General features: G+C 41.6%; 1 protein-coding gene across 2 annotated transcripts in view; it reads right to left on the reverse strand.

Annotated features, from left to right (window-relative positions):
* The window catches only part of ATP6V1C2 (ATPase H+ transporting V1 subunit C2), a 40203-nt gene extending 26849 nt beyond the window's left edge, over window positions 1-13354 (reverse strand). The window contains exons 1-4 of one of the 2 annotated variants that reach the window (XM_018573535.1): window positions 13266-13354; window positions 11121-11278; window positions 6823-6890; window positions 380-465 (exon numbers count right to left, since the gene is read on the reverse strand). In XM_018573535.1, coding sequence (XP_018429037.1) covers window positions 380-465; window positions 6823-6890; window positions 11121-11249 — 283 coding nt within the window. In that variant the 5' untranslated portion in view covers window positions 11250-11278; window positions 13266-13354. Of the gene's footprint in view, window positions 1-379; window positions 466-6822; window positions 6891-11120; window positions 11279-12050; window positions 12067-13265 lie in introns of those variants that run through there. The other variant, XM_018573536.1, reaches the window with a different exon arrangement.
* Window positions 13355-13556: the final 202 nt, after the last annotated feature.

Here is a 13556-nt window from a genome sequence, read left to right on the forward strand (position 1 = left end):
TCCCCCCCCCCCCCCCCGTGTCAGTTGTATAGGCAGAAATAATGCCAGGAAAAGCAGGTGATGTTTTCACTGGTCCTGTAATTCATTAAACTCACGAAATTATTCATAATGCCATTAAAACATACAATTTGTACAGCAAGTGAACCATAGCATAAGAATTTGCAATAAGTCAAAATAGTGTGCACTGAGGCATATCAAGTAGGGATGCACTAAATTTTCAGCAGCCGAAAATGGTACTTTGGGCGAAATGCTGAAAATACAATGTTTTTGCCGGACAAGGAGCTATTTTTGGTATTAGCTATTTATACAGGATGGCGGTTATGCTTCTATAATTGTCCATACACTTGATAACTTCTGATTATCTAACAGGCCTACCTACCTCCATTGGCCAGCAGGTTTTCCTGGGCTTTCTCTGCAGCATCATCCATGATTTCTCCTATATACTGAGCAATCTTCTTGATAATACTAGAAAAGAGAAGGTTGTACAATATGATCATATCGTCGTGGATTCACTTTTATTTATTTAAAACTAAACCAAAAGATATACCACCTACTGTATAAGAAGTCAGTTTATCAAATATACAGATACATTTGTATGTTTGAAACAATGCCGGATCTGGAACTTATAAATACTGAGTAATCTTCTTATAACAGAGGTCCAGCCAAAAATAACTAAAAATGAATATTATGGTGGCCATACTGGTAAGACACGTTTATTTGCAGTGCTCCTCCCAGTGGTTACTATAAACAGTATATGGTGAAAAGTTTGTGGACATCTGACCATAACATCTATATGAAATTGTTGGACATCAAGTTACAAAACCATAGGCATTACAGATGAACTATCCTGTTAAAAATGCCAACAGGTTGTGAGGGAACCAGGGGTGCTGCTCCTAACCAGGCTCGCCAGCGGTGGCGCAGGGCACTGGGTTCCCGTCCTCCTGGCAGAACTCCTGGTGGCGGGGCCGCTGGGCTGCATGCGTGAAATGCCCGAAATGCGAGGCGACGTGCGCGCATAGTACACAAGCTGCGTGCACGGGGCGCGAGCGTAGCGCGCCTGCGCCACTTAGTGCTTTCAGGTGCTAGCCAGGTTGGAGGAAGTCCCCAGCACACACCATCCGCCCAGTCAGCCCTGCTATTGGCTCCTGGTTAGGGAAGCTTCCGGGTCGCCTCGGCAACCAGGGTGTGGTCCTTGGGTTCCCTGTGTATTTAAACCAGACAGAGCATTGGCTGATTGCTGAGTTATTCTACTTCTATGGTGTGATCGTCCAGCTCCCTGTGTGTAAACCTGTTGCTTCCTGAACCCTTGCCTGAACCCCCGTTATTGACCATTCGGCTTGCCTCCTCGCTTCTGAACCTTGCTGCCTGCCTCGACCCGAACTTGGACCTGACTATGCGTTTGGATGTTCCCTCTGTACCTCGTTTTTTGGACTCTTTGTGGAACCAAGGGCAACCCTGACACATGTAGACAGTAGAGATTCTTCTGCAATAAATGATTCTTATTTTCCTGCTAGAAGGTTGAATCAGAATGAAAACTGAGCCAGCCAATTAAGATGGCAAAAGACAATGGACCCAGAAAAAGACCGGGTGAGGCGTTGGCGATAAGGTATAGCATAGCTGGGGAGGTAGGTGCAATGGACTTTAATTACACTTATATATAGAGTTGCCCATTCAGTCAAAAGAGCATTTGTGAGGTCAGGTACTGCTGTTGAAGACTTAACTTGCAAATGGCATTTCAGTTCATCACAAAAATTTTCACTTGGGGTTGAGGTAAGAGTTCTGTGTAGGCTATTTGAGTTCCACCACACCAAAATTGACAAACCATGTCTTTATGAGGCTGACTTTGTACACAGGAGCACAGTCATGCTGAAACCAAAAAAGACCTTTCCCAAACCATTGCCACAAAATTGGAAGGGGACAATTGTCTAAATGTCTTTGCATGCTGAAGCATTAACAGTGTTTTTCACTGGAAACACCTGAAGCCACAAAGGCATGTGAATGAAGGACAGGATAGCCTTCGTCCATCCACAGGCTGCTTTCTGTGAAAATAATACTAGGAGTTTTGTGAATGGACAATGGGAGGCAGAATGGGAAGATGAGCGGGGCTGATCATTCCTTGTAACAGATGGGGCAGGTAACCCATGCAGTGCTGCAAGTTCACCAGTGTGAGAAGGATAATAGGCAGAATAGTGTTTTCAGAAGTATAGGATCACAATCAGTAATATATTAGTAATAACACATAACATCTATGGAGATGAAGGCTGTAAATAGGTAACAGTCATGAAAATGAGTATTGTCTGACCTGGTAATCCCAAGATAAGGGTTGCTGCTTTGCCAGTACTGTAGGCAGGAGAAGTGCCCTTTTGTTGCCTAATAGCTCAGTCATCAGTCTGAATGTAAGAATGTAAGTAAAGTAAGTTGAAGTGGAACAGGACACGAAGCCTCAAAAACCCGTTCACTGTCCAAGAGAGACATGGAAAAACACTCAAAGACTGCCCACCGTAAATAAATAATGACAGTAGATGGAACATCAGTCTGAGCACCTCTAGCTCCTCTCCCATACCGGCTGGGAACATTGCTGACAGGATCTGACTGCTTGATAACACCAGACCTGATCCCTGGCTTCCATATAATGTATATAACAACTCAATATAGACTCTGATAAAAGGAGGAGCTCACCAGAAGTAGGACTGCAAGTTCCAGTATGCTCTGTTGGCTAGGACAGAAATATTGTTTCACATGACCGATTATGTATATGTGAATAAAAATGAAATCAAAGCATATAAATGGAAGAATTTGGAATTTGTTGGAATTTTGTTTCAACAAGTGCATTTTAGAGTTTATAGTGTATGCAATGAATGCATTTCATACATCAAACAATTAAGAAAAAGATTTGGGGGTCATAGTCGACCACAGATTGAATAACAGCACGCAATGCCAGGCTGTGGCAAACAAAGCTAACAGGGTACTGTCATGCACAGTGGCCTGGCTAGAAATCACAGGGCCCCATAGCAAAATTTGGTATGGGGCCCTGTGATTTCTAGTTATACCCCTTGCAGAGCCCACTCTATGGTGGGCTCTGCAGGGTCACCCTCAGGTGGGTTGGTCGCACTCCTTACCTGTCCGCCTCCTTTTCCTCCACCGTCGCTGATGGGCCCTGCCTCCTCCTCCGTCACCGGGCACCTCCCCTGCTGCCGACCACGGGCCCCGCCTCCTCCTCCACTGCCTTGTCCAGCCTGCTCTACCGCCGCTGCTGGCTCTCATTGACTCTATGGAGAGGAACGCGCTGCTGCACAGATTACTGTCAGTGATCTGAACAGCAGCACATTCTTCTTCAGAGCCGCCAGTGAAAGCCACCAGCAGAGGATGCCATAGCGACCCAGACGGCCCACTGGTTCGGCTTTATCTGGAGTATGCGGTCCAGTTTTGGTCACCAATCCACAGAAAAGATGCCCTTGAGCGGAGACAGTACAGAGAAGGGCAACAAAACTAATTAAGGGGCTGGAGGACCTAAGCTATGAGACAAGGTTGCTAAATTTAAACTTGTTCACGCTGGAAGTGCGGAGATTAGGAGGGGACATGATTTTGATGTACAAAATGTTGGGTGGTGATGGCAACATCATCAGTAAACTTTACTGTAAACTCCCTAACAAGGACTAGAGGCCACCACCTAAAATTAGTAGAGAAAAGATTTAACCACAAGGGGCGTAGGCTTCTTCTCAGTCAGAGTGGTTAAATTATGGAACTCACTGCCACAATGACACAAGCAGTGGTATCAGCAGAGAGTATTGAATCATTCAAAAATCAATTAGATACCATCCTAAGAGACCGTAACATACAGGGGTACAGGTACTCTTAAATACTACCACACAGGGACTCGTATACACACATGCGCACACACACACACACAAAGGTTGAACTTGATGGACCTGTGTCTTTATTCAACCTCAAATACTATGTAACTACGTAATTATGGTAAAGGCAGATTAGCCAAATATGATCAACATAGCATATATGAGCTAAACATCCTACAACAGAGGGCAGCAGGACAGGAAAGGAAGTGTGGGTAAATCTCTCCAACGGTGTCCTTGATAGTAGTGAAACTTGACCGAGGTGCTATTTAACCCTTCCCCACTTCATCCAAAACTGTATAAAAGGTCGATTTTTTTAATTTAACTGGAGATAGGCTTTACATTTCCTATCTGTGTCCCGTTGGGTTAATTTCTCTTTACTTCCTCTCCTGGACCACAGTTGGAAGTACGAAGGATTCTCTCCAAAGTTAAATATAATCCTCTCGTAGACAGTTATCACGGATACAGGTGTCACTATTGGATGATTATCCTGTTCCACTCGTTCTGGTAAGAACAGTAAAATGTGGGATCTCCATCAGTTTCTGCCTCAGTGACAGTGGTCACCTAGACAAATAAAAAAGGTGAATCTACCCAGCCAGGGCAAAAAAAATTGACACAGGTACTAACTGTTGGAAATGCAACAGCATATACTGATATACTAATATGTATTTTGAGCTGTAGATGTCGCTGTAGTGCAATGTTAGATTCTATATGCATGCTTATCTATGATACACAGGAAGTTTTCCTATATACTGTATATATATATACAGTATACATACACTGCACAAAACATCCTCTGGTGTAGAATCAACGGTCATTTAAAACACAAGGACCTGGAAGATTCACCTGCAGAGAATGTCTGCTTAATGTCAAACTCTATGCTTTATAAATGTACCCCTAAGTATGAAGGTTCTCATTCAGACAGCAGCTTTTTTTATCTCCCTGTAGTGACATCGGTGGTCAACACTGAAGATCCATACATCTGGGGCACCTGTGATATGACGGGCATACACATAGAAAACAATACACAACTCTGAGTCATTGGTGTTAGCATGGAGTGAGTCAGTGGCCGGGCTGCCTCACAAGGTCACCTCATTTTACCTTCTTCCAGTAAGGGATGCTCCGATTATTTTCCTGATTAAATATTGAGCAGTCTACTTTTATTGCACACATTTTACACAGCTTAGGGACTTCAGTCCTGTGCTCTACTGTTTACAAATAGCCGATACACTATTCACATGTGATCCCAAGTGGACAGTTCACAATCAACGGGACTGCCAGTGCTCTCATTGGGTACACATACATTATCATCCAGTGTTCAGTATAAAGCTTATTGAAGTTGCATACCATAGAGTCATAGAGAACAAAATACAAGGACTAAATGCATTTTCGACCGACATATCTGAGCTGGACAAGGACTAAATGCGGTTCCGGCTGACATATCTGAGCTGGACGAGGACTCAATGTGGTTCCGACCAACATATCTGAGCTGGACAAGGACTAAATGCGGTTCTGACCGACATATCTGAGCTGAATCTAAAGTGGATTTATAGAGATTGTACAACCAGCTTGTAACATGTATGATGACCCTAGGGATGACCAGAAACTATACAATCTGAATGTACAATCATCCTTAGATCTACCATTATGTAGTACAAGGACCAGCCGGACTTTATAGTAAATTTAATGGATTGTTAAGGTTTGTCCTCATAGTGCATGTGGGGGGGATTGCTGGTGGAGCAGTGACATCACTAAGGGGGTTCAGGAGGGGGGGTTGCAGCCCTTACCCGGGTGACACTATTGGAGGGGTGACACAAAAATTACCCCAAAATGTCCCCCTCTCTGAAAAGTCAGGCACTTGGTCTTGGTCTAGAATGCTCTGGACGGAAAAAGGGAAGCAGGCACACTGCAAACATTGTGCAGCAGAGCGGCCATGACACTCTGCCTGTTGCACCCTCCACATGACCCACAGAGATGCCACCCGAGTCAACAGCATCTGGCTACCTCATTATGGGGACGGCCCTGACTACACATCCTGACAAAACACGGGTCCGTGTACTGTCTGAGTGCATAACCTTTCCAGTCAAATACTGTATTGAGGAAATGATTGATATATAAACATATAAACACTTTATAAACATTACATTCCTAAAATACATTGAGGGGAATTTATCAAAACTGGAACAGACAGACTCTGGAGCAGTTGCCCATGTCAACCAATCAGCTTCTCTCTTTAGTTTGTTCGGTTAAGCTTTGAAAATGAAAGAGAGAAGCTGATTGGTTGACATGGGCCAACCACAAGAGCTCACTTCCACTTCATACCAGGGATGAACAAACTTCGGCCCTCCAGCTGTTGTGGAACTGGCATTGCAAGATTCTCACAGCCACGGGTATGACTCCCAGAGACAGATGCATGATGGGATTTGACGTTTCACCACAGCTGCAGGGCTGGAGTTTGCCCACCCTTGATGTAGACAATTCGTACAGGCGGTTGCACTGTCGGCGACGTCTCTTGCAATAAACTTTATGAACAAGACACGTCGCAGTCCCTGCATTTCTCCCATATGGGCTTACTTGTAGGGACAGACTTGTGCCTTTGAAATAACGTTTATTGGGAGTGACATTGACCATCTAGTAGAGTTAAAAGGCCACGGATAATTATGGAGGCAATGTAGGCCCAAAAAAACTGAATGTCCTTCCAAAAAAAGGAAGCGTTGGGAATTATGAGCCAAACCAGCAACCATAGTCCCAGCATGGCTGCCGCTCTCTGTAGCACCAAGTCACTCATGTCCTTCTCCTCCGTTGTGATTAGTGTACACACTTGTAAACAAGCATGTGACAGATCCCAGCCACTTGTGTTTAGTTCTAGATCGAGAGAACCAGGCACGGGTTTGGTTCAGTCAGGATCTGTGTGTATGTGTAAACTGCAGGCCCCTCCGACCTTGTGTACAGTAAATAAATGACGCTTTACCCTTCAGCAAAGACATCCAGTTTGCCCAGATCATCCGACAGTCCAATCAACGCGTCCAGGGTCCCCACCTGTTCAGGAAATAAAGTATATTTGTATGAGAAGATAATTGTAATCCATATCCAAAAATGAAAAGTAATGTTCACATTCTATATGAAAATATCATCACACATATATAAATTAGTTGAATATATATATATATATATATATATATAATAATAAATACATTTAAAAAAATAAAATAAAAAAAGTTACAGTGTGAGCAGCTGTATCAAATTAATAAAGCAGCTTGCTAAAATTAAAATGTGCTCATTCTCATAGCTAAACAACAACTAAAATGAATTAGAACTCCGGTCTTTTTCATATTATTTTTTTTTGGACAGAATAAGAAAAAGTAATAACATATTTCAGGTTTTTGTTTCAGGTCCACACTGGAAAGATTGTGCTTTGTACAGATGCATGTGGAATAAAGTTTGAATTTCTTTGGAAGATTATCGTGTGCTGGTTCCACAGTTTTTGAGTCTATTACTCCGGATGAGAGTCATCCGTGCACCGAATATGGATTGCGGGGACGCATAATAGGGGTGATCTGTGCACTTTGTGTTTTCACACTGGAAAGATCTCTACTCACTTCCTGTCCTGGTCAGCAGGACAGGAAATAAGGTATCCCACAAAGTACACAGCAAAAAAAAAACAAATCCGATTACTGAAGAAGTGTCTTTTTATTTTTGTCTGTGGCCCCATTGGAGAGAGAGGAGCAGAAAGAGAAAAGATATTGAAACAGCAAAGACAGCAATTTAAAAAAAAAATGTAACAGAGGTTCTAGCCCTCTTTTGTTCTATTATTATTAGTATAAAAATATAAATATAAATGTAAAAAAAAAAGGATTTGGCCTAAGTTAAACTTTAATAAAGCACAGCAATACTAACAGTTACAATGTAACGAGCATACCAGCTTCTAGAACGCATATCTACAAAGCAGGGTGATGCTATAATAGATTACCAAAAACATCCACTTTTCATTAAAAAAAACACAAGGACCCAAAATGTTAAGAATAAGTTTTTAGAGTGGAGAAGAATTGGAACCCCTGTTGGTTTTTTATTTCTTCTCAAGGTCCCATTTTTTTCCCCTTCCCTGCTGGCTATTGTATTCTGGCTGGCAGCGCTCATGACGGCCGTGCCCTACAGTGGCTGCAGTAAATGTTTGGCTTGCAAATTTCCCTCCTATTTGCAATCAAAGTTTGCCGGCGGGACCCCCCTCATGGATTGCCCATTGGCCCAACTTAAGAGAGAATGTATTTTACTTAAAAGGCATTATGAAGGAACTTTGAGGGTTAGTTGACACCATATGCAGTGCGTTCCGGTCCGATTCTGGCCGGAACGCACTGCACCGCATTGCAGCCGGCTCACTTTTTTTGTAGGGCAGGAGGGGGTGTGGTGGGCCATTGAAGTGAATGGCACCGTAGCCACGCCCTCCGGCCGCAATAAGATCGTCCGCACGGGATCGCAAGGTACATTGTGCCTGCGGTACGGTCCGGTGCGATCAAAGTAGTGCTTGCAGAATTTTGATTGCAGCGCACCGGACCCCAGGCACAATGTGCCTTGCGATTCCGTGGGGGCGCTCGCATTTCGGGAGGAGGGCGTGGCTTCGGTGCCATTCACTTCAATGGCCCGTCACGCCCCCTTCTGCCCCACAAAAAAATGAGCCGGCTGCAATGAGGTGCAGTGCGTTCCGGCCAGAATCGGACCGGAACGCACTGCATATGGTGTCAACAAACCCTGAAAACTCAAGTATTGTTGAGCTGGGTGGTGCTGGCAGGACCCCCCACTGATCAAATTTTGGCCGATTCATGAGGAAATGGACAAAATATAATCTGAGTATGGCCAGCTATAGTGTCAAATGACAATGGTTTCTCCAGACAGGAAGCGAGGGAACATTTCCTACAGTTTATTTTTAATAACCATACATAAAAAAAAAATATTACAAATGTAGAATTTAAGAAAGAATGAGTTTTAAATTAAATCAAATATTAAACTTTTCAAATAAGTATTATTGTGCAATGGTTCAAATCCTTTACCAACTCTATTAAAAAATAAAATATAAAAATAAATGCTGTTTTTTTTTTTTTTAAATAAACATACATTTTATTGTACATGGGTTCTAATCCTTCCCAACTCTATTAAAGAATGTTGGCTGCACCTACATTTAAAATAAAAATGTAAAAAGATGAGTTTTTAAAAATGTTAAATTAAAAAAAATGAGCTTTGAACTTAAATCAAATATTAAACTTTTTAGATAAACAAAAATAAACATGTTTATTTTTTTTTATCTGCAAAACTTTTCTCCAATAAATACTTATTATACAAAAAAAAAACTTTTTAGTTTTATTCTGACTGTAGCGTGATGTCAGGAGTGTGATGAGAGATAAAGGTCACTTCTTGTTTTCACTGCAAATAATTTAACAACAAATCAGGTTGTGTTGGGAACACCTTCCTCGCTGTTGTGAAGTGAATATTGTACACATTTACTACAAAGAAGCACTGTTTTCAGTAAACCTTTTTTTTTTTACCTTTTAATTCCCAGAACCCCACCTTCCTCAAAATAAACCTGCCGTGATGGAAATACAGGGGCTGCAATTGCTGATCTTTTTCTGAAAATGCTGGTGGCCTAGCTGCTCTTCTAACCCACTTCAATACTCACCGACCCAAAGCAAACATCTGCAAAGTCAGAGATAAGACAATAATCTTTATCCGCATACTTAATCCATTGGATCAGCATGACAACCAGGCAACATTTAAAAAAAAGGGGTCACAATGCTAGTCTTAAAGTTTTTTTATGACAGGTTAACTTGAACTCCTAAAGCTTGTTTTAAACGATTCATTCATTAATTACCTTTTGTTAATTACTATTATTATTATTTGTTTTTATTATTTTTGTATCAGAGATGTGTCGGGGGGCACACATGATAACTTCTAGCTTTTGTCTGTCAAGACATATACTGTACATCTTGTTTGTAGGAAACAAAGGAATAAATTGTCGGCGCTATATAAATACCTGTAATAAATACATAAATAAATAAATCTGGTTCAATTCTTAGATATATATGTTCTTTATTTCGATTTTTTCTAAATTCTTTCTTTCCTGTACCAACATTCTGTGTTCTTTATTTATTGGATTAAAACAAACTATTGATACAAGGAAGAAAAAGAAAATGACGTCTCATTTGAGAGCATTAAAAAGTATAAATTATTATTATTATACAGGATTTATATAGCGCCAACAGTATGTGCAGCGCTGCACAATATAAGGAAGACATTACAATACAATTCAAGACAAGATGGTAAGGAGGGCCCTGCCCATGATGGGTACTTGCTCCGATGTGAATTAACTACTTTGTAACCATTAAAACAGGGTAGCAACTTTGATATAGATTTGGATTAATTCCCTTCTCGTGTGGTCTAGGGTTTTTTTTTTGTTTTAGGTTTTTATCACGTGGAAAAGGAAGGGGGGAACAGAGGGATGGGTTTTAATCAGGAAAAATTAGAAAACAAAATCCTGTAACTTATCACAACTTTTAAGTAAGTTGTTTAGCACCAGATATTTCACATGAATTTCTTCTGATTACAAGTATATCTGTAAAAAATAAGTCAAGGCAACTGGACTTAGTGTATTTTTCTTGAAGACGTTGCACTGGTCATCCAACCAGCTTTCTCAATTCAGAATGGAGAAAGCTGGTTGGATGGCCAGTGAAACATCTTCAAGAAAAATACAGCAAGTCCAGTTGCCTTGACTTATTTTTTACAGATATACCATGACCTGGATGAATGAGAACCTTCACAGACATATTCTGATTACAAGGATATAGTATAAGACAGGAATGGGCAAACTCTGTCCCTCCAGCTGTTGTGGAACTACAAATCCCATAAGGCAGTGCTAGAATCTCGCAGCCACAGGCATGACTCCCAGAGACAGATGCATCATGGGATTTGTAGTTTTTAGCACAGCTGGAGGGCTGGGGTTTGCAAACCCCCTGGCATAGCTGCTATATTGTATAGCTCAAAGTTGGATTTTAAATCAGGAGAGGTTTTTTTTTCTCCTTTCAAAATCAAATCTGCAGGAAAAATCTGTTGTGTAAATTATTAGCCATTTTCACAGGTCTGCGATCTCAAGAGTTCACCTAGAAATAGTCATTGGGTACGTGAACTTTGGCTCAGGCTGAGCAAGTTGGTACAGATCACAACGCTCAACATATCGATCTTCCCCTACCTGAACGTCTACAATATTACGACTTGTCTGCTCACCTTCAGATCGGGTATTACAAATTTTGAATTGGCGGACAGGCTGGCTTTGGTTGTCACGGTATTCATTCTCTCCAGGGCTGTCAGATTGGTTTTATCCCCGGGGACAGAAATTAACCAGAATTCCGACATCTTCCAGTTCTATATCAATCTCCAAATAGCTGGAAGCAAAAAGAAGAATTTATGTTTTGTGAAACATCCACAACTGGACTTGCTTTCCGAAATTTGCTTTCCTGAATCTTCAATATGTAACAAAAGATTGAACAACGCATTTATTATTTACTATTGTTACAGGTCAAACGTGAACTCGAACACTCCAAGCTCGCTCCCGTGATGGACTACAACCTCAATACAAATTAATAAACTAAACATGAGATTGTAGTCCATCACAGGAGCGAGCTTGGAGCGGTGACTACTTTACAACACACACAGGGACCATGGGGAACAAAAGTAGCCCCCCTCCAGAAGGAAGGACAGTGTCAGCGCCAATTCAGAGATGATTTGAGTGTCTACAGCCGAGTGATACACAAATAGGATTATTTTTTATTATTAGTTAAGGTACTTGAATGTATTTTTAAGATTTAACTCCTGAGTTTAGTGTCAGTTTAACTTGAACGGATGACAGCAGCCACATCTGAATGGGAGATTTGGGATTGCTGATACTGTAGGAATTCCAAATCACATAGTGTGAATGGGGCCTAAGAGTCTAGCCATTTCTTTTGCAGCATTGGAAGTCTCACTTCTCAAATTGCAATAATCCATTATAACCTATTAACTTAAGTTCACTTAACATTGATCTTGCAACGCCAACCAACACAACACAGAGTGACAGTATTACCACTTTTGCTAATTTGAGAAAGCCCCCCACTATATATTATGTGTTCCCATTCACACAACATACAGAAAATATTAATAATAATAAATATATCTCACCTTTCTATTGGTTGCTTTGGAGCAGATTATAGATAGGACTGTACAGGCAGCTTCTATTGCTTAGAATAGACGGCAGTGTGCAATAAGGGGGCAGGCAGAGGGGCAGGCCCTTTTAAAAGTGTATTAACATACAATGTACCAGTGGACTCCTTCCAGGTTCAAATGGCTGCCACTTCCCTGCCATCTCCTTTTCTCTACCATGGCAGGGGGCGTGCTCTGTTGGAGGCAGGGGCACTGATTGGCCTTTTCCAGCAAAGCAGTATGTATTTAAGAGATCATTTTTTATTACTTGACATCTGCTTTAGTCTATTTCCAAAAAATATATATTCTATAGTTGCAAAAATATGCACTTTATATTTATTGAAGCTTTATGAAGTAGACTGGTCATTCCCATTATACTTCCATAGAGCTTACAATCTAATGTCTTTGTCACTGTCACACATTCTCACAGTTAACCTTGCGGAATCTTTCGCATTGTGAAAGGAATTCAATGTAAACCCCTTCAACAACAACAATAATAATAATAATAATACAAGCAAGGGAAGACAAGCCAAATCCATGCAGATAGGGGTGAGAATTGAACAGAGGGCCCCAGCGCTGCTAGACAAGGGCACTACTCATATTACTACAGTGCTGTCTGTTTAAACGTTGCTTTTCTTTTCACTCATTAGCCATAATTATAACACCATATAATCATATATTAATATAGTGAACTGCACAGTTAACGGACAAGTCCATTCGTTGTCAGAGTGCAATGCTGCTGCCACAGATCAGGTGTCTGCTACCTGTGATATTAGCAAGGTGTGGGATTACTGGCATTACTTCAACCTGCTGGGGTGTCAGAGAGCCGAGTCATGTGACACCTACACCCGGCGAGACTTTTAATCAATTAAATGCAGGTTTGTATATCCTAAGGTTCAAAAGTTTCAGAGGAACTGCAAATGACAGCATGCCATCCCAGGTAGAGATCTACAGACTGCCTGCTGCTTTATAGATCCAGTTCATGTGAAGCCCGCCTTACTGTACCCTGCCAGTGTAAGAGCATCACCCCATCCTTATTAAAACATGCGCTCTGCACTGTTTTATAAAGTTGGCATTAGGATCTTAGTGCATCTTTTGGGATGCTGCGCAGCTCTGCATGCAGTTCATTAACTTTGCTTAGTGAGCTGCAATTTGTTTTTTCCCAACAACCTTTATAGAAAAGCAGCTTCTTACCTGAGTGCACTGCCTGGTCACAGTGCCAGCTGTGTGCTCTGCCAGTCCAAGGGGCAGGTGATGCAGCGCAGTCTTCTCTTCTGCTCTTCTCCTCCTCTCTGCTCTTCTCTTCACTGTTTTGCTCTACTCTTTACTGCCCTGCTATACTCTTCTCTTTTCTTTAATGCTCTTCTTCTCTCTGCTCTGTTCTTCTCCTCACTGCTCTGCTCTTTAGTGCCCTGCTATACTCTTTTCTTCTCTTTAATGCTCTTCTCTGCTTTTCTTCTCTGCTCTTCACTGTTCTGCTCTGCT

The sequence above is a fragment of the Nanorana parkeri genome, unplaced genomic scaffold, assembly GCF_000935625.1.
Source record: "Nanorana parkeri isolate BGI_ZX_2015 unplaced genomic scaffold, ASM93562v1 scaffold2418, whole genome shotgun sequence".
Taxonomy (NCBI): Eukaryota; Metazoa; Chordata; class Amphibia; order Anura; family Dicroglossidae; genus Nanorana; species Nanorana parkeri.